We start from the raw sequence: 27,230 nt of genomic DNA on the forward strand, positions 1-27,230 counted from the left end.
TTAATATTCCGCAACCTATAGACTTGTGACTTCATGCTGATAGGCAGTCGGACAAGCAACCCTAACACTGAAGTATCTTTTGTATGTTATTTTGCTCGCATGAAACAATTGATGTCAACAATTTAAAACTACCTTATTTCGAGATATTATAAAACAAATGTAACATAGTCTATCTCTCAGGTTTTTTTTTTTCCTTTTCTTTTTTAGGGCGGCCTTATTTTGAGCGTTTTTTGTCCGAGGGCAGTCAAGAGAATAATCTGGAGGATAATTTGTTCCGACAATTGACGTAATGAGGCGACATTGTCCCATTCATAACTCCAGACTCATCACTTGGAGTACGGTGAGTAATACTTTCCAAACTATTCTTCTTTTCATTAGACCTCTTTTTATTTTTTCTGCACCACTAATTATGCTTACGCATCGTTCCCGTTACATGATAGGAATATGACAATAACAAACGCGTCAACTTCCGTGTTCCTTATGGTTGGATAATATCCTGTCACCCTTTGTATTCATCTTCGACCCAGAGATGTCCCGTTATTTAGCAACAAAGCCGAGTTACGTAACTCTACTTGTTTGGTGCGCGGAAGTGTATTCATACCAGTAAGGACATTCGTATAGGGATAATCCCCTACTGTGACACTGTCAGCATGATTCACTGGAGTACTGCCCAAAGCAGGTCGCAATTTCTGGCGTTCTCATTTCCTGGTGTGTTGGTATAATCATCTTCATCTTCAGCATATGTTTCACATGAGAGCTGATAATACGTGCAGCGTTACAGTTCATCCCGAGGTAGCACTATTTGCTGGCACCACGAGTTGGACACAAAACACGTTCCATTGAAGGTTCAGTCATGTGTGAACGTAGGGTGTGCAGATCCCATTGAGTTGGACTTCGCGAATGTGTATTTCAGAACGGCTGCAACGAACAAGCACCTTCAAGTTGACATAATAGCTGCCTAGAGCTGTAGTGTAAGGAACATACCGTCATCGTTAACAGCGACCACAAACGGTAGGTTGTTCTGTATAGTATTTTCGTGTGAAGTAATTCATTTTTGTGTATAAGAGTGAAAGTCACAGGGTTTTTCAGAAACCAGATCACGTCCTGCCATATTTTAAACTGTTCTGATTTCATGCACAATGATTCTATTCCTTTTCGAAAAGTTCGACAATTTCATATCTTTTTTTTTTGTAAAGTGGGTCACTGCAACGAGTTCAAGCGTTCCAAATGGGACGTGCGGAAAGTGTTACATACCTGGACATCACTTGACACCCTGTGCACAAACCCTACGAGACGGGTCTGAAAAAAAATCCAAGTGTTTGACTGTTTTCTCAGTAAATGCGTCAATATTTTCCCTGGTAAATTTGACTTTTTAGGACATGTCAACACTTTCTGATGGCTGATAAGTCACTGCAGGGAAAAATAGTGATATCCGTGTATGGAATTCTTCCCAGATTGACAACTATACCGGCAGTTTTCCTCTGTCAAAAGTAATGTCATTTAAGTCTGGACAATAATTATGCAGATGAAAATAGTAAGGTTTGGTGAGAAAGTGGTATATATGCTTCTTGGAAAAGAAAGTTAAATTTTCTACATTGCTGTCCCCCACCGTACTTATATGCCTATTCCATACTTTGAAAGAAAATAATTTCCTAAAAATTATATTCGATAACCTTATGGCAGACGATTTTGAGGACAACAGCATCATAAAATTGGCAACAATTGTGCCTGGTAGTACTATCATAGAGCAAGGACTGTACACAAACTCATAACAAAAACTACGGAATTAGTCTGAAGGCGAAGCGATAAAAGAGAATTCCCTTCAACTACGAACAAAAAAGTGCAAGTTGTTTTTTCACCGGAAAATCAGTCAAGTGAAAATTGCATTCTGTTGTGACTGTACGAAAAGCACGAGGTTATTGCATTTGTGGAAAAACAAGCCTTTTGTTCACGGTCAAACCGAATACCAGTGGGGCTGCAAAATGTCAATGCTAATTACCCGGTATGACTGTGAATGGAGTTTTTCAGGCGTGTTCGGTCGTCGCATTATCATTCATTTGCATGGTACCCGAGTTGCAGCTCCGTTTTACCAATGCCACACGGTATATACTGGTAGCTGACAGGGGCTTCTACATGTCTCTTGGCGGTCGGTCTGTCTGTCCCCGGAAATTTGACTAAAATCAGCCCCATAAGTTTCCCATAAAATATAACTACCAAATTTTAATTTTCAAAAATAGCACACAAAATAGATTACATTCTGAACAAATTGTTTGCCAGAATTCGGAAAGATGTTTATGAAAAGTTTGTAAATGGAGGCAAAGTATGTGCAGTAATGTTATAGTCAAGTGGTATTTGTCGCAAACCATTATCTAGGTATAAATGTAAAGTATGGTGTTCCATATGTGCCATCGGCGTCGCATTTTGGGCATCGCATTTTAAGCTCCAGGCAGGGATCATTATGCCAGAAAGCCAGAGCTTACTGCGCACTCGCACTTGTTATACACTCACCATACTTTCACTAGCGTGGGCTACCACCAGTCGTCCGTTGAAGGCATAACAACCGCGCAGCGGTGAGTTCTATGGGTCGCTGATTACTGGTTGATTGTCAAATTGATGAACGCCTTGAAGGCGATTAACTGCTCCACTTAACAATAAACATTAATCAGTCAGTGCATGAGAGAACCACCATTAATTAGTCGCACTATTTACCTTCTACATGTATATATATGACCAATTATTGACAGACGGGTGTTTGGTTCGTCAAGGGTTCAATTTTCAGATAAGTGTGGGAAATACGTCCGACTGAAACTTGTGACGTCGTTGAGAGTAAAATGTGATCAATCGAGCATATAACTAGGGTGTCAATCTGTATTTCTTTTGTCTGATGTCTTAGCAAATAGTGGGGCAGATAGGGCAATTTTTTTTAGGGGGAAGGGTGTTTACTTTGATGATACAAGCATGGCATTTGGCACACCGTCGATGTCTTAAGAAAGATATTTGGCTATAGGGCCAACGCAGATTTGTCCTCTGAAAAACGATATAGGTAGAATAAAAAGCAATTTTCAATTTTTTTCAAAATTGCTGCCGTTTCCTGTTATTCTGCCTTTATTTTTTCAAAGGACAACTCTGCAGTGTCCCTATTTCCGAATATCTTTCCCATGACATACTCTGACTGTGTGCCACAGTTCCATGTTTTAATCATCAAATAAACAATCCCGTCACCCGTATGGCGTACTACAATGCAATACGTTTTAGCAACCCAAATTGAAACTTTACTTTTCGGGGTCCAGTCGAAACGGACAATACAAACTTAATGCAAGCTTATTTCCCACCGATCTTTGTGTGTGTGTGTGGGTTTTTTTAAGTCGTGGTCAGTTCGATGGATAATTGGATAAATCAGTTGAACATAATTCTAAGAAGACTTTTTGTGCTTTGGGTGATCATTAAGGGTAAGGATTGTTATTTCCGCAAAGCCAGATGGCCCAACACTTACATCAGAATTGTTCCAGTTGCTGATGTAAAAGTTACTGTTACTTGTTATTCTTTTAATGGTTTATGGTTTTTCCGTGAAAAGAATTAACATACCAGAGCCGATTACCGATCGCTGTATTCACCTTTCATTGTGTATGGCTGCTAATCGATAAAGGAAAAGAAGACAGTTCAACTAAGTTTTTTTGACAAGCAGCTTTAGCTGACGCTATCGAAGGCCTTGGTAAACTATTGCTGTGATTTGTGATAAAAGAGAGACCTGAAAAGTTGTCTGGTGACGTCAAAGCGTCCATTGTTAATACGAAAAAGTGAAAGTGGTGAGACGGTCCACCACCCGTGGGTTTTGAGGAAAACTCGCGATACAGGACAGTGACCATCATTGTTAATTATTTCTAAAGAGAACAATTTACAGGGCCCATGTAATGAATTTTTTTTTATTTAATCTTTGAAATGTGCCTTTGCGTTCCAATTAGCTTTATTATTAATTCTCATACTGTAATTTTAAGAGCGTTTTGATACTTTTTTTGGTTTTTATGCTAAAAGCAAATTTTCATATTCATGAGCAAAACTGTGATGTCGTGCAAGGCAATAACGTCAGTTTCACATCTGCTTCAGCATAAAAAAAGTCACCAGATTTATATGGGTTTGCTGAGGTTATTGTCATGCTTTCAGTGTGTTGTTTCAGTACAATGAGACAATGGGAAATCTTCAAAGAGAAAAGTCCAAAATAAGAATGTGTACCTAAAGTGACATCACAGCAACAGCGCCCTCAGTTGTCAGGAAAAGCATGAAATATTTTAAAGGCTTTTTAAAAACTGCACTTTGTAAAACGTTTTACCGAAAAGGGATGTAACACACTGAATATACAGTGTTTATACGTCGGTGAAGGGCAAAATCTTATATTGAATTTACATCACCCAGTAGCAAATTCCATCTTATGAATAGAATATGCGAGGTTCGAAATTCCCCACTCCGTCCAATGTACCTCGCGTCTTTGCAGTAAAGTTGTTGACCATCTTTATTTGTTTATCTAAATACGTGACATCTTAAGCTCTGTCAGTAACTGATGAAATTGGATCCTTGACAATGTGAAATAGAAGTATACTGTAATGAGAAACGCAACTAAATCGTTGCAAGATTGAACAGTTAACTTCTTAAATGAAAACCTGAATTTAAGCCGCTTTTATAATGTACAGACTAATCGATTCGACGGCCTTCAGTGCTTACTAGATATTTTACAGTCTCAGGTTTTTGCTGCCTATCGTTAATATCTAGTTACATAAGATGCTCTGCGCCTTTTGTTTTGTTTCACGAAAGGAAATGATTTCAATAAAACAAAAAAACAATGACAAACCATAATTATTTGCAGCAATGGTCCGTATGGTCAAAAGAAGTAACCTTGCCTAAAGTGTTGGAAATAGCTCTCGAATGTTTGTTCGCCAGAGCTTCACTTCTAGCGACCATATGTTATATAAAATTCCTTTGGTTACGAAACAACAGGTAGGCCTAATCCTTTTGATATCTTTTTCGAAGGACGGCAATAGCAAGCCACAGTTCAGAGTTAAAGAAGTAAAGAAATCTCGCCGAGCCATGTCGTATTGACTTGTTTTTCTATCACTTCCTCGCAAACGTGCGATAGTTACGTCAATGCGTCTAACACGCCTGTTCAAATGACGCGCATCTTCATATTTCTCACGCGTGGTCGTTACCTAGGAAGCAAATCTGCAGGCTCGCATAACAGCCATGTACTGTACACGATCGTTTATGTGCCAAGTAAACTATGTCTCTTTTTGTAGGCATAACATGGAGCTTTCATAAGATACATAGACGTGTTTAACCACAACCTAAAGGTCTTTGTAAGTTCTTTCATTCTAGCTTTTTGTTTTCTGATTTGAGAGAGCTGGCAAGAACGTGAACATAGCAGAACATTGTTTTCTTAATTTAATTTTAAGGCCCCATGAAGTGATATTTCTTAGGAACATATTTTGTGCAACTTTCTAATCTCTTTATGTGTTAACACTATTTGACCTACCTTTTGGTTAATTGTATTGAAAAGTGCTCTTTTTTAAACATTTGTAACTCCCTTGCTTTTCCGGACAAGTGAGGGTGCTGTTGCTGTCATGTCAATTCAGGAAGACTGTGTTCATTTTAGGTGTTTTCTGTTCACATTGTGAACCCAAACATTTGCGTCATTGAAAACATTTTGTGCGGAAAGTTTGCTTATTGGCTTACTGCCTTGCACTGACACAACAACGAATCACTAAAGAAAAGAAAGTTTACGACAGCGAACTATCCAAAAGATATATCAATAAATTTCTATAAAAATAACACTACACTAGACGTATATCCAACAAAAGGACAACATGTTTTTGTTATGTACTTTTTATTCACCATACTACCTAACTGAATACTAAATGATTCCCCATACGTGTATTGCAAGTCATCGCGTGCGAATTCCTGTTGTAAATGAGAGTATTTTATTGATGGACCAAGCACCACACATCGGATGTTGATATTTATTTTACTCTAACATCTGTCCTTATTTTGTCTGAACAGACTGAAGGGTATCAGGGTTCGGTTGAACCCTGGACTTCCTGTGTGCGCGGTTTAACGCTGGGGGCGCTGTTGGATGTGACCAGAATTAACTTTGCCTATATATGGAGCATTCTGTGAATGTGATGTCCAAACGTGTGGACAATTTTTACAGTCCCTGTTACACCTGGTCTGCGTAATTTGCCATCTAAATATCGTTAAAATTGATCGTCATACTATTGGGGGATTAGGTACTTTGCCTTACATAATCACTCTTGGATATGAGATAGAAGGCCCTCTAGAATATGTCCTCAACTTACAAAATATTGTATCAGGGGTAACAGGGACATGAAAACATTGCACCCCAAATTTATGAAATGGCCGTATGTGCCTGTGCAATTGCAACGACGGATCCGGCGGAAAGGGGCCCACGCCCCCCCCCCCCCCCCACCCCCCCCCCCCCCCCCCCCCCCCCCCCCGCCCAAAAAAGAACACGAACTCAATTATTAAGTTATTATTATATTTTGTATAAAGTCACGTCGCAAAACAGGCAGCCACTGCACACTGCATACTCCATCCATAGTCATGAAAATCGGCTTGAAATGCAGACACACTTTCAATTCATTTTTTAAGTTCCTACAATCGACCAATGGATTTCATTCACGCTTATATCTCCACGTAGCACACCTTTTGGAACTATGTATCGCACCATTCCCAGACATTTTGTTTTTGGTTATTTCAGTGACTTTAGCTATTTAAAATCATTCTGACCACTTTTTTAAAAGCATGACTGGCATTGCTTTCCCAACGACAGAGAAAAAAATGGTGCCTTCAAGAAAACGACCACCATCACTGCTTCCATCCTCGCCTTGCATCTCAGCCGCATCAGCGTCCCTCTTGCTTCACCTCATCTTGATGATAGCGGGGAGAGCAACTCAAGTGGTAGGCCAGCAGCAGACGGTGTGCGCTGACTCAGCGGGCAGCGTAGCGCCACTGTGCCGCTGTACCGTCTCAGACGGCACCAAGACGGTGGACTGCTCCGAGTTGGGCCTGATGAACGTTCCCGGAAGCATACCCGACGATACTAACATTCTGTAAGTTAAAAAAATACATCAATTATTTAAGAGCCGCAAATAATTCAAAAGTTTTGGAGTATTTCTCCCAATAAGGGCTGGCCTTTTTTCGTTCGATAGCTCATTCATAAGTGAATAAATTCTGTATTGATAATAAAAATAGTTAAAAATTTAACATTATTTCGGGATGAAACTCAACAAATTGCATAACAGACGCGCAGAAAGACGACAACCAATAATAAACCAATCCAATTCGTAGTTACGAATTTCGATTTTTCTTTTTAACGTAAATTTGTAACACATTGGTGCGTTTTTCCTTTCCAGAAACCTCAGTGATAACTTGATCGAGGGACTAGCCAGCAGAGTTTTCGCCAATTTGGTTGACCTTCGCGAACTGTAAGTATTTAGAAGATTAACATTGTATTAATTTTCAACATGGGGAGTCAGGTTGGCCTAGCGGTACTTTCCTCGCCTTCCACCGCTGTGACCTGGGTTCGAATCCCGCCTGGGCCAACATGTGGATTGGGTTTTCAGTCCCTACCTGATTCCGTGGGTTTTCCCTAGAATATTCTTCTGAGTTTTCCTCCCACCTCTAAAACTCTCATTTCTTTTCATTGTCTTTTCTTCCGGCTTGCGAGCTACAGTGCCTAGGGCGCTTTTGAGGAATCAGTTTAGGAATATTTGTCGCGCGCTATATTATGAAAAATGACTAACTTTACAGGACCGTGAAATAGTAAAGTTAGCAACATCGCAAACGCTTCATAGAACACATTTAGTTCAGGTCCACGTAGTTAATTTCTCCTAATAATTAATTTATGGCGGAGATGGAGCAGTATAGTTTTAGTCATCCATCTTTCAAATGTTGTCAAGACTTTACAGGGACCTGAAAACAACCTATTTGGGTGGGAAACTTTCGGTTTCATTGCTCTTGTAAGTCACATTGTTCTGTTCTTTGTTTTTCCTTCAGGTATCTCGTGCAGAACTCCATACGTAACGACCTTCTTGACGCAGGCGCATTCTTCGGACTTACAAGGCTTCGGTTGCTGTAAGAGAAATGTAGCCTACATGTAGAGTAATTGAGAATTTTATAACACGTCTTAATTTATTTGAGTAGAAACTAGTCGATTACAGCTTGTCTCACAAAGAACCTAACAGTCGAAAACCAAATAATAAAGGTATATTGCATGTGAGTTTTGGAATATTTTCAAATTACCTCTTAAAGACGGATAACCCATCTACCATACAAACTTCATTTCATTCAAATCGATGCATTGGAACAATCGCAATGCTTCATCCTGCTCAAGGGTTGAAAATCTTCTTGGGCTTCTCTCCTTGAAAGTGAATAAGCGAAGTTAGAGAAACACACAAAGGATGGGTCAAAAGTGATAGTGCAGCTGATCAGTTTATCATTTGGACAAACATTTTGGACAAATCAAAAAGCGGGGGGGGGGTACCTATCTTCCAAATAGGGGCGCTCTTCAAAACTGACCACTATTGTGGAAATGCTTACTGAAAAAAGGCGGGGGGGGGGGCTGGTACCTATCTTCCAAATGGGGGCGATCTTCAAAACTGACCATTACATGTATATGAAAACACTGACTAAAAGAATCTTTCACAAAAATCCACCAGGGGGCAAGGTGCCCCCTCTGCCCCCCCCCCCCTTCTGGTAGGCCACATGACGAAAGCAGGTTTATGATTATCGTGCTGTTATTTTTATTTTGGCCAGAGATTTGACCGGAAACCGACTTCAATTACAGGATGAAAGTAACGTGCAGCCCTTTCTGCCCTTAGTGCGATTGAGACATCTGTAAGTACTGGCCTATCCGTTGTTCCAAAACTTAAATCATACCCATCATTTTTCTTGGTTATTCTTGGTTGGTTCATCTCCTAAATTCTCCGCCTGGGAGTGTATACAGGAAACCAGAAACACTGGGGCAAACCCCTTCTCTTAGCGATGTGTCACTGGGTTCTTTTACGTGCATTGCATTTACACAACACACGGGACCTACGGCTTTACGTCCCATCTGAAGGGCGAAGCAATAATGGTTAAGTGCCTTGTTCAAGGGCACAAGTGTCAACCCGGCAGGCTCGAAACCCACGCCACTGTTGCCTCTAAACATGACATTTGTCAGGATTTGTTTCCTGATCTTAGGATTTTTTTGTCAGGTTCTTTCCTGATTAAACAATTCCAGGGATTCCTGAAGTCTGGATTTCGTGAGATTTTGCGGTAAAGGTATTTTTACCTTTCAAAAGTCTAATACCAAAATAAATTTGAAATTGGTATTTTGGGGTTGCCCCTTAGGCGAATAAGAACCTCCCATCGATCCTACATTGTTTTTAGGCCCTGCATGACCCTCAAGCCCGGCCTGCCGATTATTTTGTGGATGTTTCATTTCCCTTCATTATCCCTGATGGTGGGAGAATTTACCACTATATCCCAAACTTTTTATCTTTTCAGCGATTTAGGATACAACAATATTGCAACAATCGACAGATCGTTTGTCACAGTACTGGACAGACTGCGAAATCTGTAAGTATGCTTAAGACATAGAAAAAAGACTAAGAAAGGTGCATTATTTATAAGGCCAAGTAATAAATACCTCAGAAACCTCTTGCTCTGTACGAGCAGTGGCGCACCCAGGATTGCCTTTTTTGGGGGACTGGGGGGGGGGGGTCTCACTATTGTTTGTTTGTTTTTTCAAAAAAAATTGGGGTTTTTTTTTGGGGGGGGGGCACTATTTTGACGTTGATGGCGCTACTTACACCCCTATTACAGTACTCGAAAAAAGGCCACATACATATCACCAAGGTCAAATCGTGAGCCAAAAAAATTACCACAAAAAAATTGACAACCTCTCGGAGGGCTCAAGCTTCCAGAGCCCCCCCCCCCCCCCCTTGGGTGCGCCACTGGGTGCGCCACTGAGTGCAAATATTAAATTTGAAACAAGTCCAGCACAACTGAGTTTTTTTTTTTCGTTTTGTTTACTCCACTCAGGTTCATGGTGGGAAACCCGTTGGTGTGTGACTGTAACCTCATCTGGTTCAAGAACTGGTTACTCAATAAGGGTACTCAGCCTGACTTTAGTGCCTTGGGGGTCCAGTGTTTCACCCCAGAGTCAGTGAGACGGGAAACAGTGGAAAATGCTAGGTTCTGCATACCGGGTAGGTTTTCGTCTAAATCAAATTAGAAAAAAATGTAATAACAACTAAAGTGGGCTAAAAAGCATCATAGATGTGACCGTTACACATTCAAATGTTGACTGAAAATAATCAAAACCTGCCGTCAATTTAAAGAGAGAGAGTGATCTTACTGTTTACTTTTAATTATTTTCCGTCCTTCACAGTTCAGCGCTGCTACTTTTGTAACTCGGCCTCCACCAATGCCGCCTGTAATTTTGCCCAACAGCAGTGCTCTGGAACAAACGTGAGTTCCATACCTTTAGCTCTTTTCTCCATAACTGCAATTTGATATGAGTTTGTGGTTGAAGGTTTTATTCCATGCATGCAGAGCTCATCCATTGCTTTTCCTGTCCTGACGATTAAATAGCCCTTTTCACAGTAGTGCCTGAAACTGCAGATCTGACTATTGCACACTGCACTGTAGCAAACTGCCCAAGCACTCTACGATTTTATTGATTCTTCAAATGTAATACAATGAAAAACAGGTGCACTGCAGGACAATAAGCGTATGGGATATGAAGGAAAGTTGATAGTGAATTTAGCAATGCTGAGTCTTTATTCCTTATTTGTTCTTTATTCTTTACTAATTTTATCATCATTTTTACAGTGACATTTGAAAATTGGCCCAATGTTTGCCAGTGTGTGCCAACATTGAACCAATATTGGGCCAATGTTTTGTCCTAGCTGGAAAGGCTCATAAGCCAGAGCCCACCTTGATTTGTATTAAACTTTGCTTTCCTGTACACTTGTATGCAGCCGGCCTGCCGGAACGAGGTCCGAATCGTCAATGGCATGTACCTGATCGGCAAGGCCTGCCAGGCACTGGATGCCTGCCTGGTCAATGCTGAACAGAACCAGAACGATTGCAACGCCGGAACGGAGAACTCTGTGTGCCGCTATTGTTGCCAGGGGGACCGATGCAATGCCCCAGAATCCGCCATTTTAAGTAAGTCGAGATCTTCTCTTGAATCTTGATGCCTTTTGTCGTAGAGGTTGTCCCAACATGACTCTGAAAACATCCATCGAGTTAAAAAATAGTCTGAGCTAGCGGTCCATCTCTTTCCAAAACTTTGCTTGACAGGGACGGTTGGGCCCAACTCATCAAGTAATCATGAAAGTGAATGAACAAAGAAGAAGAAGAAGTCTCTCTTCAAAAGTCTACTCTGTGTTTTTAACAACAAAACGTTACCCCTGTCATTCCCCTTCCTTACTGTTCTGGAAAAAAAGCACGAAAGCTAAGCTTTAAAAAAGAATTGATTTTTCGTACTTATATGTGGGCATTGTGGCCTAGTAGTTAGGGTTTGTGACTCACGATCGGAGGGTCAGGGGTTCACGTCCAGCTGCTGGTCACATATGTTGTGTCCTTGCACTGATATCAGATTCTGGGGGTTTTCGTCTTTTTCTTTTTAGGCGGATATCAGTTCCCATTCCCAAACACGTCACCAACAGGTATGTCATCTTTCAGATAATCTCTTTACTAACAAATTTTCAAGAATATCTTCAAGTTTTCTTTCTTAAATTCAGGGAGACATCAAGCTGAACAGTAGGATGATAAATGTGGCTTTTAGAAAAGACACAATTTTCTCTCTGGAATCTCTCTAAAAAAATTGTCGATAAAAAATCTCTCTAAAAATCTTCCTCTAAATCTCTCTCTAAAATTGTTTGTCGTTTCAAAAACTTTCTTTAAAAAATAATTAACCATATGTGAGAGTGATTCCCTGTAATGTCACTGCTACTTGCTAAACCTGCTAACTGCCATTATTAACACTACGATTTTGTACTACATGCTTTGCTTTGCTTTAGCCCAATCGACTACACTGGACCTTTCAACTACTACTCAAACCCCATCCACTACTACCCAAACGCCATCAACTACTACCCAAGCGCCACCAACTACTACCCAAATTCAATCAACTACTACCCAAACCCCATCAACTACTACCCAAACTCCCTCAACTACTACCCAAGCTGTAACCCCTACTGACCAAATCCCAACAAGTGCCCAACTGCCGCCGACCCTTGAATATAGTAAGTAGGCCTGCTTTGGCTTTGTCGCATGGCAATATGAACAAGTAGTGGTAGGCCTAGCTGCACAACCACTTAGTTTCAACAGAGCTCATCAAAAAGCAAATAGTGCTAATGTTATTTTAACATTCCCTCATCCTTGAGCTTCTCATGGATCCAAATTTGCACAAAAAAATCTCACTGCTGTGTCTGTTTTTCCCTGCTAATTTCTTTTGCTTTTAGCTCATACCACTTTGCAGCCTCTCGCGATTAAACCTCCGCTATCACTAACCCGCCAAGCTGCACACCCTTCACGTAACAAGCGTGATCCTCCATCTGATGATCCGCCCCCAGACTCTACCTGGCTCAAGCCAACCACTGATCAACAAGCTCCAACCACCAGCCGACCGTGGCAATTTACTCTCAAACCCCGATCAACTAATCAGTTATCAACTCCCAATCAACTGCCTACTGCCAGCGCAACTCCCACCTGGCACCCCAGGCAGACACGCACTATTCCTGGTCAGCCGCTGAACAACTGCGATCAATATCCACCCAATTCTGATCGCCCAATTCCTAAACATTGTCAACAAGAGTCAACCCTTCCACCAAATACTAAACTGCCACTAATCCCTACCCAACCACCGCTAACCCCCGATCAACCTCCATCAACTATCCACCAGCCTTCGCAAACCACTCCCCAATCCTTATCAACTGATCAACTAACTCCTAGTCAACTGCCACCAAGCACTCCAGCAATTTTCCCACCTTTGCAAACCACTCCCCAATCCTTATCAACTGATCAACTAACTCCTAGTCAACTGCCACCAAGCACTACAGCAACCTCCCCATCGTTGCATACCACTGCCCAATACCGATCAACTAATCACCTAACTCTTAGTCAACTGCCGCCAAGCACTTCAACACATTTCCAACCGTTGCATACCACTTCCCAGTACCCATCAACTAAGTTTTTTCCACAAACCAACGGCCAACCACCATCATCATCCACCAAATCCCCATCAACTTTCAAACTACCACCCTCCACCATCACCCAGCAGCAATCTGCAAATCCATTGTCAACATTCTCTGTTTCTCCAGTCAGTAAGTAGTGCATGGTTTTCAAACCCTGATCACATTCCTGCATGTGGGATGCACTAAACCTTCAGTAGATGAATATGCTGCCTATTTTACGTTTTAGATTTTAAATCCGTCTATTCCTCATATAAATACATCTTTTTTTATACACACATAATGACCAACCCAAAGCAACTATATACCAAGTGACGGATCTCAACATTCATTTGAACAACCCGACCAGTATTCCACAGGAGTCTCGAATGCCTGCCCTTTATCTCTTTCAGCATGACCCATCCGTCCATATGATCCATTCAACCAAATGTCAGCACATCCTCTCAGCAACCATCTACCAACCTACCCATCCATGACTTTTCCATAACTGAACCCATCCACTTATCTCTGTCAACCCCTAGGTGTCATCGAGCACTTGTAGCCTTTGTAGGAGGCGATTGCTTGCAATCATCAGTAGTAGCCCTTGAACAACACAACCATATGTTTTTAGTCAATCCATTAAGCAATCCATCCACCAACCCACCCATCCAAAAACAAGTCTATAAAACACTGCATGCACATACTGGAACGTAACCAATTCCGTTTATCAACACCAGTAACCATCAACTCATCCCCTTTTTCCAAATCCACAACGATCAACAACATGCCATCTGTCCCACTGATCAACATCCATTCCTTTGATCAACATAACCAACCGTCAACCCATCAACTAATCAACTATCCACCAACCTACCCATCCACAACATAAAATAGATCCATTCCTTTGATGAACACAACTAACCATCAACCCATCATCCGCCCATCAACCAAGCAACCATCAAGCAATTACCTATCCACAGCATCAACCAATGAGTCCATGCATCAACCAATCCATTCTTTTCATTGATCATTCAGTCATCGCCAACCTACCATCCACAGCTACCAGCCAACCAGTCATTCCTCTATCAACCATAGTCCTTATTTGATCAACAAACCATCAACAGTACTAATCAACAAATCAACAACCAACCAACCTAACTAGCCATCCACAACATCAATCAATGAGCCATCCATCCATCAACCAACCCCTCCACTTATCATTCAATCATCATTCAATCCAGCACCTCCAATTGCATTGCATCCAGCACCTTTGCGGGAGGAGGTCACCTGCGAGGGTGATGATTTCTTCATCTCTTGCTCAAGTGGCAGCACCATCGATGTGCAATGGGCACTGTACGGCCGAGAAGACCAGAGCCAGGTCTGTCGAACGTACCGAGCACGGCCGTGCGGTGACCCAGCCACCTCTCTCGCCGTAATCCAGGAGTTTTGTCAGGGGGAGGAACGGTGTGGATTCCCTGTCAGCAACAGTCAAGTTGGGGGTGACCCATGCCCTAATGTTGCTAAATATCTGGTTGTACGCTATTCCTGCATCGGTGAAGGTCAGTTCCATCATTTGGAAGCACTGCATGCATACTCCACAATGAGAAAATGGAGAACTACACTAACGATAATCGAGTTAATCAAAATATCTTCGGGGAAAAAAATGTTAATAGAGTCCAAATACTCTTCTTTAATTTGTTGACTTCTCCACAATGTTTATGCACCACACAAGTTTTGGGAAATAAATGGAAGCATGTCTTCTCCACTCATCGGGGTAACAAAGACACAAGATTGTCGACCATGAACACCTTGCATGGAAGTAGTCCTGCACTGACGTATGTCTTCTTTTCTGGCTTTTTACGTTCACAGCAAGTCATGTGGTTTTTCAGATCATATTTATCAAAGATGGGGTACTTTCATTTTCATAGGAGGACTACCCTATCCACTGCCCACATCCACCCTTCAACCTTAATTCCCTCTTCTGACAAACTTATTTCCTGCCCCACTTTCAAACTTCTTTGGCTTAACTTTTATCCCAACCAATACTTCAGATAGTTTCTGTGGTCCATTAACACTTTCAATTCAGTGGCATCTGCTGTTGAATAATTTATCACAAAGCTACTGCTACTTTTGTGCAACAGCTTCCGTTGCTGGCCGCTGCACGTATAATACCACTCACTGATACCGACCATTGGTAGCCAATAAGCATCCATTACCAATTGCACGTTTGTAGATCACATGGATAAAAGTAGTACACACATCAGATGTAAAGGTGCACTCAGCACGGCACAACTCGCCAGGTTCTTAACGGCACTGGTAGAAGTGTGTAAAGTTGTGAAACAGCAGACCTTAAGCTTGGCAGCCATATCTCGGGTAACAACAACTGACCTAAAGTTATACTCCTGCTTATCCAAAGAAAAGCTCAGGGCCCCATTTCACGGTGCTGCTAAGCACAAAAATTTGCTTACCGCAACAAAAGTCTGGCTTATAAAAGCATGTTACCAGCCAAAACTCCATGTGATTTTTATGCTAAGCAAACAATGAATACTAATCACGAGCAATATACTTCACACGGAGTTTTGGCTGGTAACCTGCTTTTATAAGCCAGACTTTTTTTGTGGTAAGCTATTTTTTGTGCTTAGCAGCGCCGTGAAATTGGCCCCTGTTAACAAGATGGCTGCTTTGCAAAAGGTCAACACAATGGAGACCATAAACCCTTAATGTGAAGAAACTAGTGTCAGTTATCTGTTACTGAAAAGATCCCGAAGGATGCCACTACTCGATGATTTGCCTTGAGGAGTATAGTTTCACAAACTAAAGTGAGCAACAGCGTATACATGCATGCATGCACCACCTTAACGTTATCACTACCAAGCACATGTATTAGCTCTTGGGGAAGTATTGTCCATGGACTTTTTTTCACACTGTAGCAACCAGGCCACCCATCAGACGAACCACCATGGCAGCATCTACCAAATCCACCCCAGTCGTGAGAACCAACCGGCCTGTTCTGTCGCGATGCCCGGCGGAGGAGACGCGAGGTGAGACGGGCACGTTTGAGTGGCCGGAGACGCTTGCGGGAGATATTGCCATTTTGCCGTGTGCCTACGACCTCAAGGTGGAAAGTGCCACTAGACAATGGTATCTATTGAGTATTAAATCTATTCTCTCTAGTAAATGATACTTGAATTAACTTTCTACTTTAAATATTGCAGTTTAAATGCTTTAAATATGCAGGTCACATCCCTACCCAATTTGTTTTTCAAAAACAAAATTAATATAAATTCAGGCCAAGTGCAATACTATTCTACCACAAAGAAAGCACCAAATAGCCTACAGTCCAACATGCCCAGAAGGTTAAGAGATTTTCTCTTCATATATTAGAACCACTACTAAAGGAGTATCACATGGACTCGATCCACTTAAAGAACTGTGGCGTATATAAGGTGTTTGACTATTTTGCCTGTTTTGTTCAAAAGTGGAGATAGCTCGAGTAGTTGGAATGATCCGAATACCAGCGAGTGCCCGACTGCGTCAGCTATCCTGAAGGCACTGTCCAACGTCACCATTATGAGAGGTAATTTCATCCTCAATTTAATAGTCAAGAGATCAATAGATAGTCAAATAATTGATCAATGGTTGCAATAAAATGACAGTGAAATCGATTGAGAGTCAATACGAAAAATTAATTGTAATTTTTTTTTTAAATCAATCTTGGTTAAATAAATTAGTCGATTGTCAATAAATCAGGTGATACTCAACCAATAGTCAGTAATCAATCAATATTCAATAAATCAATCAATATTCAAAACTCAATCAATATTCAGTTAATCAATTGAAAATCGCTAAATCAATCAAAAGCCAATACATCACTTGACTGTCAGATATATAAAGTATTGATTAATCAAAGATAGCTTAAACAGTTGATCATTGATTATCACCGTCAACTTGATGATTGATGAATGGATCAGTTTACCAACAGGAGATCATAATAGATAAATTGATCAGCAACCAAATGTATTATTGATTTGTATATGTAATATTGATATTGATATATTGATATATTGACAGAAGATGTTTTCCTTGACAAACTTATTACTCAATAAACCAGTTTCAAATGTTTTAGTCATTTGTCATATATTTGATGGAAACGTATATGAACAATTACACATCATTGTCTACCTAAAAACAGAGAATGCCTTGGAGGTCTCATTCACGTTGACCGACGTTACCTCAGTCCCGGATGTCCTGAGACCAAACGATGTTGCCAACGCTGTCAACACTTTTGAGAATTTAGCAGATGCCATCAATAGTTACGGCGAAGATAGTCCGGACGTTTTTGGAAACATCGTGGATACCGTGGACCAACTCACCGGAGTGCCTGATAATCAGTTGGTGGAAAGTCAACTGAATGACGACTCTTCATCAAGGTAATAGAAACTTTTATTGTGCTCAGTTTGGTGATATATAAGCAAGTTTGGTATTCAAGATATGCCCATTTGATTGTTCTCATTTCGGGATAAGCAATCTGTCAGATGCATGCGAAATCATGGATAGGCCTATAGTGCCAGTAAAATTGAAGAGTTAAAGTTTGTGTTCTCAAGTATTTCTGGAAACATTCGACTGCATCATATTAAAACAGTATTTTGTGCTCTCCATCTTTTGTGAAAACTATATTTCCATCTCGCGGATTTTTATTTTTGGAAGTGACGTGAAAATTAGCAAATCTTGTGTGCAAATATGCAGCTGGAATGCAGAACAGGCTTCATTCTTTTGCAAGGAAAATCAAAACCTTTCAGTTTCTTAAAGAGTGTTTTGTTATATATCTAAACTGGTTTTTGAAACCTCAACTTCCAACTTCGGCTATGAGGCCCTGTCTTTTGGTTGATCCATTTGTTGCTTAAGGAACATCAAGTCCCGTGACATGAGGCCAAAATAAAATCAGTATGATCATTTGGTTTCGACATTCAAGGCTTCCAAATGATTCTCAAACCAAAGATGAATTTAGATTTGATCCAAAGCAGAGATGAGAACAAGATTTTGGAAAAACAACTTCAACGTCTTGTGTTATCTCATGCAGGCTGCTGCGCTCCATCGATGCGTTCAACCTCGGCGTCCAGTTCCCGTCAAATGTACTTGAGGAAGACACGCCCTCAGTTGACGTTGTGCTGGTAGACATCACTGACCCGATGGACAACGGACTGCTGTTCTACGGATCAGGGAAAGACCTTGGCAATGCCCAAGTAAGTGAAAAAATAAAACACTAATTATTACCGACTGTTAATGCTTTCTGGCAAAGGTTCTGTCCACGGATCACAAAAAAAGTTCGGTATTCTTTCAGCAAAACGAAAACAAATCACATAGGGATGTGTGTGAATTGTTTTCGTTTTGCTAAAAGAACGCAAACCCTTCTTTGTGATCCGTGAACAGAAACGGTGGTCGTGTTTAAAATTCCGTAACTTGAAAAGTTCATGAGTGATTTGAAAGATTCTTACACTAAAAGAAAGCTAATGAATTGGGCTTTCATGTCCTAGATTTTAAAAGTGCTGCATGTAGAACTTCAATAAAACAATAGTTCTGACATTCGGGTCTCTTGTTTTTTTTTTACACTGCCTGTATTTTGATGACTTTTGTTTCTTTCCCAAAAGCCCAAAGTGACATCGGACTCAACCGGCAATGCAGATACGGTCGTAGCTAACAACAGCTCAACGGACGAGATTGTAAAGGGATCCATCTTCCTGCCAAACTCACTCCTGACATCCGTCGGCAATCGTCTCTCACGTGTTCAGTTCGTCATGTATGAAGAAACTACATTTTTCGACGTAGGTTTTCGTGCTCTCTTACCCTTCCAATACCACAATTTATTTAAAGGGTCCATTCGAAATGAATTTTTCTTAGGAACACATTTTATGCAATTTTCCACTCATCTTAAATGTACAAAACTATTTGACATCCCTTTTTAGCAAAATATCCAAAATTCTGGCATCTTTTGGTGCTAAAATACCTCTAACATTGAGGTTTCTGCCTGAAATGAATCACACTTTTGTTCATGAATGTGGAAATTTGCATGTAGCATAAAAACCAAAAAGGCACCAAAATACCCTTGAAAATTGCAAAACAAAAATTGAAAATCAGGTTAAATGGGACACGAAGGTGCATTTTTCAAGGATTGATTTAAAAGCATTGCAGTGCATGGGCCATTTAATTTGATCTCATGAATTGCATTCTATATTTACCACCATCATGACCATTGGCATCGCTAGACAGACTAGCATGTAGCAGTTAAAGGTGCTAATTAAATTAATATATTTTTGACATATCCCCTCTTATTTTCTCTTTTTGTTTTTTCTTTTGACCCCCATGCCCCTCTGCCCACGCCCCCATTGCGACGCCCAAGGAATGTTTGTTCTCCAATATTTATGCTAGTATTACCATGAATTATAAGCTACATTGACGGCTATGACAAAAACATTGGCAAGTTTCTCATCAAATAAATTAACTTTGCTAAACAGCAGAGTTTTGATTTCGGAGTAAATTTAACTTTGATTACATGTTAACTGTGTATACACCTAAATTCTGTTTTTACTGCATCAAATGACCCTTGATTCTTCAAAATTTGCTTAAACTCTAAACTTACAAGTGTTTCCAAGTGATTGAAGTCTTTTTCTAAATGTTGGGTTGTAACCGAATCCTTCGCATGTCATATCACAGAGCGGTCGTCAGCAACATGGGAAGAACAATGACAAAAAGAAAAGTTTGTGTCAAATTTAATTTGAATAGTTTATGAATGGTGACTGTCTTGTGATTACAACTTCAATCATCACATATTTTCCCCCAGGTAATCCAAGCTGCTAGCCGAAACAGAACCCTGTCCAACAAACATGAGAACGAGGCCAACACCATCCCAACCACGGACAGTGTGAGAACGACAGCCAGCGCAATGGCAAACTCGACCATTGGCAGTACGGCCCCACCCGCCGACTGCATCGCCGTTTCGTGTCGTGAGGATTACAAGACCATTATTAACAGTGTTATCATATCAGCTGCCGTTGGAGACCTGAACATTACTAACTTGGACGAACCTGCGACAATTACCTTCCGTAAAGCAAGAATGGTAAGATCGTAACTCCCCACCTGCCCTAACACTGAAAAGGTTGAAACAAATGGGCGATATGATTCTGCTAGAAAATTGCTACAACATTACTTCAGTTGTTCACTAATTCAAGCAAATTTTGACCAGTTTTGACGAAGAATTAGCTGAAAAAAGAGTGAAAACTCAAAAGGTTGACCAATGGCTGCCAAGTTTTTTACTGATAAATTTATGACAATTTTCCAACAATTCAGGGAAAACATATGCATGTTCCATTTTACATTAAAATATTTAATTTGTTTTTGCTAATAAAGGTCAAAACAATATTTTTTAACCAATTATTTACCGTTTTAAGCTCTAAAAAGTTAAATATTAAAATCAAGGCCAAATTTTGTAGGCAGAATTCTTAGTTAAAAAAAAACCGTTTTGACATAATACCAAAGATGTAATTCGGTTAATTTTATCCAAATAACAATAGAGATTTAAGTGTCATGTGAATACTTGTTTGACATTTTTCATGCAGGACGCGGACAACCCCCGATGTGTCTTTTGGGACGAGACAAATAATGGTGAGTGTCAACCCTGTGTCAAATAATTAGACTGAAAGTAAATTTTCTGTCCCAAGGCACTGTATAATAGGTAAAAAAAGAGAACTTCTACTATATATTATATATTATCTCATTAAAATCACACTGTTAAAGCAAATGAAAATGGTCTGTTTTTCTTCTGCTGTATAGCCATTTTTCAGCAATTCTGCAATTTTGCTTTTGGCTTAAGTTAAACACAAACACGGCAAGTGTCAATTCTTATTCATATTTTTAATTATCTAAAAATGCACTACATTGTTTCATATTTTACAAGTAAAAGAACTTTAGGCAAAACATTTGAAAGCCTTTTACAGGTCAAATTTTTAAAAGTTAACAATATCAAAAACCTCAATTATAGCAACTCGGTAGAAACAACTGCATGAAAATACAAACCATTGCAAACCAAATATAACCAAACCATGATGATAATAATATCATAAAAATCCCGTTTTACAATTTAACACTTGACATTTTTCATTTCTAGATGGTTGGGGTGGCTGGTCCACTGAAGGTTGCAGCCTGGATAGTGGTAACGACATTGATGACAGCAACGTTGTCTGCAAGTGCAACCATCTCACCAACTTTGCCATGCTGATGGTACGTCACTTTGGAAGACTGCGATTGAAATTAAAAATTGACATTTAAATTGAAGCCATTTGAACAAGCTGAATCCAGTCCTCTTTACTGTGGGGAGTACAGTATGCCATGCCACTTACAAACTTTGGCCAGCTTCGGTGTGGATGGCAGACGATCATGAAAGTGACATGTATGCAATTAATGTATACAATGTGTTTAATAAAGTGTTCAAGTGAGTTTGCTTCTGCATTCAGTAGAGGACGTTGAACAAAAGAGGACAATAGGGTCCACAATTCCCGAAGGTCCACAATTGACGATCGTGTACAAAACATATGGGAGGTCTTCCTAAAAAAAAATACAAACAAAAGAGGGACAATAGGGGGTTCCCGATTGCAGGCAAATACACAGTTGTGAGTGAGGTTTGTTTTGTGCACTAAATTAGTGTTTAACAATTCACAACAAATTAAAAAGAAAGATTGAGCGAACAAAGAAAACTAATACTTTCAAATTAACAATCCAGATTTTTTAAAAATGGGGAAAGCATCAAAATGACTTTTTCAACAAGTGCTGTTGAGTACGTTTTGCTTCCTTTTGCAACAGTTTGCATTATCATTGTTGAAAATAGATATTTGTTTTATGTATTTACTGGTATTTCATGATTCTGTATGTCTTCTTTTTCTTTGATTTCAGGACATATATGACGGTCCTCCTATCCCGCCAGGCCACCAGCTTGCTCTGTCCATCATATCATATATTGGATGCACTCTATCCCTCATAGGACTGACGTTAACTCTAATTACATACACCTGTTGTGGGTAAGATAATAATATGGCTAGATAATCACTTTCAGGTTTCAGATTTTTTATAGACTTTCCCAAGTACTTTCAGAGTCTGTTTAAAGGATCTGTAAATCTACCAGCAAGCTGGGAATACAAGCATATAAATTGTTTTATTTGTTTCGAAATATCATGGAAGATTTTCTTTTTCTTTTTAAGTTGTTGCATTAAGTTATGCTGTAAGTGCCTGTAACAAAATAGAGTTTCCTTATACATGTAATACGTAGCACGTATTTTGTTTAATTGTTTTGCCTTCTTAATCTGGCTTACTTTTTCTTTCTTAATACCAAATCACTCACAGCTCCAAGTCAAGAGCAAAGGTGAACGAGTAAGTAATTTTCCCTTGTTCTACGAACACACTTTCTGACCCAATGATTTGTTTGCAAGATGTTTTCAAAGTGAAGTAATACCACTCATCAATTGAAAACAGATGTTTTTATGTTCATTTATACACGATCCAAAACCAATGCTCAAACTCCTGTGTTAGTTTGTCTTACAGTCACTATGTGGACATGTGAACAAAAGATGTGCACATAATGCAGGTTGTGTTGACGTTTTGTGGACTAAGCCTTGTCCACATAACGTTTCGCCCTCTCTGGAAAACAGGTTTAGAGGCATTTTCGGGTTATGGTTATTTGTCGCAGAATGATGAGAAATATTCAAGGAAATCAAAAAAGAAATTTGGGGTAGAAAGAGTTTTCACAATTTAAGTAAAGTTATTTTTTGAACCAAGTTTTCTTAACTACACGAAAACAATGGAATGTCCACATAGAATATGTAAAACAAAGGGTGTGTGTGTTATGTTTTGGTTAGTTTAATTCTTGTTACATCTCTATTTTGTTCACGTTCCAAATTGTAGAGATTCAGAGTACCAAGTTAGGAAACACCAGTGAACTTTTTATATGGCAAACCAACTTTGTATTTATGATTTACGTTCGTACCGCATTTAAGTTGCCTTTTATTTTCTCCAAACAGCAAAAAGTTCACTGGGGACAAGCGGGCCAAGGTCCTGGTCAACTTTGTCATCTCGCTGATTCTCGTCAACGTCTTCTTTATCGCGGGATCCCTGATGGCCGAGTACCAGGAGTCCGTGCCGGACGAGCTGTGCGCGGCCGTGGCGATCTGTTTGCATTTTTCCCTTCTGGTTGCCATGGCGTGGATGGTCATTCAGGCCTTCAACATGTACATGGCGTTGGTCAAAGTCTTCGCGACCTACTACTCTCACTTCTTACTGAAGATGATGATCATTGGATGGGGTGGGTTATTTAAAGGCCCTGTGAAATAATTTGTACAGGGAAATATAAATGTATATTGCTTTTCTTTGAAATATTCATTTTGCTCAACAGTTATTGGACAAAATCATGAGCTTACAATTTGCCTTAAGCACTGTGCAGGACGTTTGATCATTGACTGGCTATCAATAACGAGAGTTATTCTAGATTCCCGTCCGCTAACCAAACTTTAAAAACATGTACTATAATTCCTCAAATAACTAAAAGACTTTAACCACTTCCCAGGAAACTGTGGAGAAAAAAAATGTCAAATCACATATTTTGTCGACCGTTCAAGAGCTTTCAAAGCCTGCAGTTTGCTTAAGAGCCGGAAAAGGTGTAGAGAAAGCAAAATTATTTGCTGACTTCTCTATACTGCTTCTTTGTTTCAATGGATATACACTTTTTCAGGTACCCTTGGTGCTTTAGCAGAAAAAATGCAAACAAAATTATTATACTTCTGGTTCAGTCCTTCATTAATCTTGATGTTCTCTTTCCGTCAGGTATTCCACTTGCAATTGTTGGAACGACGATTGGGGTAGACCTCCAAAACTATGGCAGCAGCAGCGGGCTGTGAGTTGGTTTTTATATATTTGTCAAGGATTATTTTGATGTTAATGTAATGTATAATGAAGCAAAGATGTCATATGCTGGTATTGACCGGAGTTGTATAAGAAAGTCAATCACAAGTGTATTGCATGCCAATCACAAGTCAATCAAGTAAGGTTGCAAGGCAATCATAAGCCAGTCACCAGTTAATCACAAGTTAATCACAAGTCAATCAAATAAGGTTGCAAGGCAATCATAAGCCAGTCATCAGTTAATCACAAGTCAATCACAAGTCAATCAAGTAAGGTTGCAAGGCAATCATAAGCCAGTCACCAGTTAATCACAAGTCAATCACAAGTCAATCAAGTAAGGTTGCAAGGCAATCATAAGCCAGTCACCAGTTAATCACAAGTCAATCACAAGTCAATCAAGTAAGGTTGCAAGGCAATCATAAGCCAGTCACCAGTTGATCACAAGTCAATCATAAGTCACATCAGAACCAACAACCCAAGTCCGTTTTAAGTCACATGACAAGTTTTTCAAACGAATCGTGACAAAAACATATTGCCACAGCTGGATGTATAGGGATAGGCCTATCATAAAAGAAGACATTTCAATCTACATTCTTTACTTTCATCTTCAGGTGTTGGTTGAGTGGCCTCTCCTTCTACATCTCCTTCCTCCTGCCAGTCTGCCTCGTTCTCGTCTTCAACATCGTCGTCTTCGTCGCGGTCACGTGGAAGCTCTGCCGTCTGCGCAGGAGCAAGATCAGCACCTCGGACCGTTTTAACGTCGCGGCCCAGCTCCGCGCGACCGTCAGTGTGACCATCCTGCTCGGCCTGACCTGGATACTGGGCTTCTTTGCCATCGGAGCGGCTAGCCTGACGTTCAGCTACCTCTTCGCTGCCTTCAACTCCCTGCAAGGCTTCGCGGTGTTCGTCTTCCAGTGCTTGCTGCAGCGGGAGATGCGTCAGCGTTGGGTGCAGGCCTGTTGCCCGAACTGCGCTCCCGAGACTGGTGACACTAAGTCAGGTGAGTTGGACGATTGGAATAAAGGCGCATATACAGGGTGGTTAAAAAAAAAACCGGAACCGCATACTTCCACTACCTTGAGACTCAAACCACCTTTACCAATTGATGGCGAATCCTTTTAGAAGAATTGATACAAAAATATCCCAATTTGGTCCAGCAGTTTTTGCTGCAGAGCCTTTTTTGTGAAGTACACTTCTTTCGTGTAGGTACATAACATCCCCCTATCAATTACAATGCAAGTCAAATTCCCGGGCGCGGTTTAATAATTCATCGTGAAAAAAATGACCCCACCTTGCTTCACAAAATAGGCTCTAGAACAAAAACTACTGGACCAAATCGGACGATCTTGGTTTCATTTTTCTTCTAAAAAGATTATCTATGCATTGGTATATGTGGTTTGAGTCTCAGGGTAGTGGAAGTATGCCGTTCCTTGGGGGGGTACCCTGTATAGCAAGGTTATTTTGATTGGGGGTAAACGTTAAAAAAGGAACATTGGTAAAAAAAAACAAAAAAAAATTAAAAAGGGACCATACGGTTGTCATGTCCTCCTACGAAGTCATTCACCGGCACTTTGAGGTGGATATTAAGAATCAGTAAACCTTACTAGTTTTACAATCCGACGCTATTATCATGTACATGTATCTCTGTTTGTTTTCTATACAACAGGTGTGTACTCCACATCTCGCAACCAGACCACCAGGACGCCCAATAATAACTGGAGTAAAGGAACCACAAACACAACAACAGCAGGGACCTCTTGTATAGGTGAGAACAATAAGCGTTTTGTTTAAAAACTTTTCTATCATGCTTTGTATGTTGTTCACCCTTACCTCAAACGAATTAGATATCACATCCTAAGCAAAGCTAGTTTCAATAAACTTTTTCTCATCTGTTTTTCGTTCTTGTACTTTGTGCAGCTTTGAAAGTGCACTGAATACAAACAGGTAAATAACAGAAGACGAATAATAGGTGACCAAAGTGCATCCTTAAAGACAGTTTGGTTTGCATGGCTGTGTCTGTTTTGCATGTCTAATAGTGCATTGATGATGAGTGCATGCATGCATGCGCAGGACTATTTGATATTTATCAATGTGCCGATTCTTGGATCATATTTACCTCATTCACTATAGCAAATCATGTTTATGAAGCTTGAAACATGTTCGAATTATGTAACTTGGCAGGAATTCATGACGACTTTTTGGGGGGAGCTTGTTTACTTCAGCTGAAGTGATGACCCCGTTTGTTTCCGAAAGTCACTTTTACATACATGATTAATTAAAAATCCTGCAAGTGTTTTATTTATACGCCATTGTTTCATACATGTACCATTTTAATCCATGGCCATTTTCTAACAATAACTGTTGATGAATTGTCATGATATTAACATCAAATAGTGCACGAAACAACGAATTGGCTTCTGTTTGTAATCGTATTTGATTTTACTATCCCTTTTTTTCTGTTATCTTGAACTTCTGTTCGATGGATTAAAGCAATAACCTTGCTTCCCTTTCTCCACTGCAGACAATCCAGCCTATGAGGGTGTAAGTCAACGCTGAGGCTAGATCGGATGCAAAAGCAGGAGAAAAAAAAACAAATAAAATACAATCAAAATTGGTCTTCCGCGCCTCTGAAGGACATCATTGCATTTTTAAATATTTGTAATAATTAAACCGTAGGCCTAATCCTAAATATCTTGCTTTTTTATAGTATATAGTAATATTTATAGTCATTGTATAAATAAATTTTCAAACTGAACTTCAAATGTGATATTTTTCCTTAGCACAATCATTTTATTGAAAATAACTAAATGCAGTTTTTAATATTACATATGCACTTTAATGTCGTGTACATTTTACATTTCACATGTACACCAAAAAGGTATTTAGGTGAAGAACTGTGAATATTTTAGTATCTAAATATTTGTCAAGTTTGTCATAGTGTTTTAGTTGGTTTTCAAAACAATCACCATAACATTTTAAGCTATACATGTCTGGAGATTGAACACTTAATAAGTTTTAAAATAACACCACTTCAATACTTAGACGGGGGGGGGGGGGGGG

General features: G+C 39.9%; 1 protein-coding gene across 6 annotated transcripts; it reads left to right on the forward strand.

Moving 5' to 3' along the window:
- The first annotated feature begins 212 nt into the window (after nucleotides 1–212).
- LOC119730198 (adhesion G-protein coupled receptor G2-like) lies at nucleotides 213–26,770 on the forward strand. Of its 6 annotated transcripts, XM_038202983.1 has the most exons (28): nucleotides 213–340; nucleotides 6,838–7,115; nucleotides 7,419–7,490; nucleotides 8,062–8,139; nucleotides 8,821–8,901; nucleotides 9,553–9,624; nucleotides 10,090–10,256; nucleotides 10,439–10,518; nucleotides 11,031–11,220; nucleotides 11,685–11,723; nucleotides 12,078–12,302; nucleotides 14,471–14,788; nucleotides 16,160–16,370; nucleotides 16,709–16,806; nucleotides 17,422–17,659; nucleotides 18,310–18,472; nucleotides 18,878–19,051; nucleotides 20,068–20,343; nucleotides 20,843–20,888; nucleotides 21,391–21,503; nucleotides 22,173–22,297; nucleotides 22,620–22,646; nucleotides 23,294–23,574; nucleotides 24,093–24,162; nucleotides 24,782–25,170; nucleotides 25,837–25,935; nucleotides 26,088–26,114; nucleotides 26,692–26,770. In XM_038202983.1, the coding sequence occupies exons 1-27, from the start codon at nucleotides 290–292 to the stop codon at nucleotides 26,102–26,104; spliced, it is 3,978 nt and encodes a 1,325-aa protein (XP_038058911.1). In that variant the 5' UTR covers nucleotides 213–289; the 3' UTR covers nucleotides 26,105–26,114; nucleotides 26,692–26,770. The 6 variants fall into 6 exon arrangements, with proteins under 6 accessions (XP_038058911.1, XP_038058915.1, XP_038058914.1 ...); XM_038202984.1 differs by lacking the exons at nucleotides 213–340; nucleotides 26,088–26,114 and adding an exon at nucleotides 594–1,011 and having other exon boundaries at nucleotides 6,836–7,115; nucleotides 26,692–26,760; XM_038202985.1 differs by lacking the exons at nucleotides 213–340; nucleotides 26,088–26,114 and adding an exon at nucleotides 594–1,011 and having other exon boundaries at nucleotides 6,839–7,115; nucleotides 26,692–26,760.
- The last annotated feature ends 460 nt before the right edge of the window (nucleotides 26,771–27,230 follow it).

This window comes from Patiria miniata, unplaced genomic scaffold (genome assembly GCF_015706575.1).
Source record: "Patiria miniata isolate m_02_andy unplaced genomic scaffold, ASM1570657v1 HiC_scaffold_22, whole genome shotgun sequence".
Taxonomy (NCBI): Eukaryota; Metazoa; Echinodermata; class Asteroidea; order Valvatida; family Asterinidae; genus Patiria; species Patiria miniata.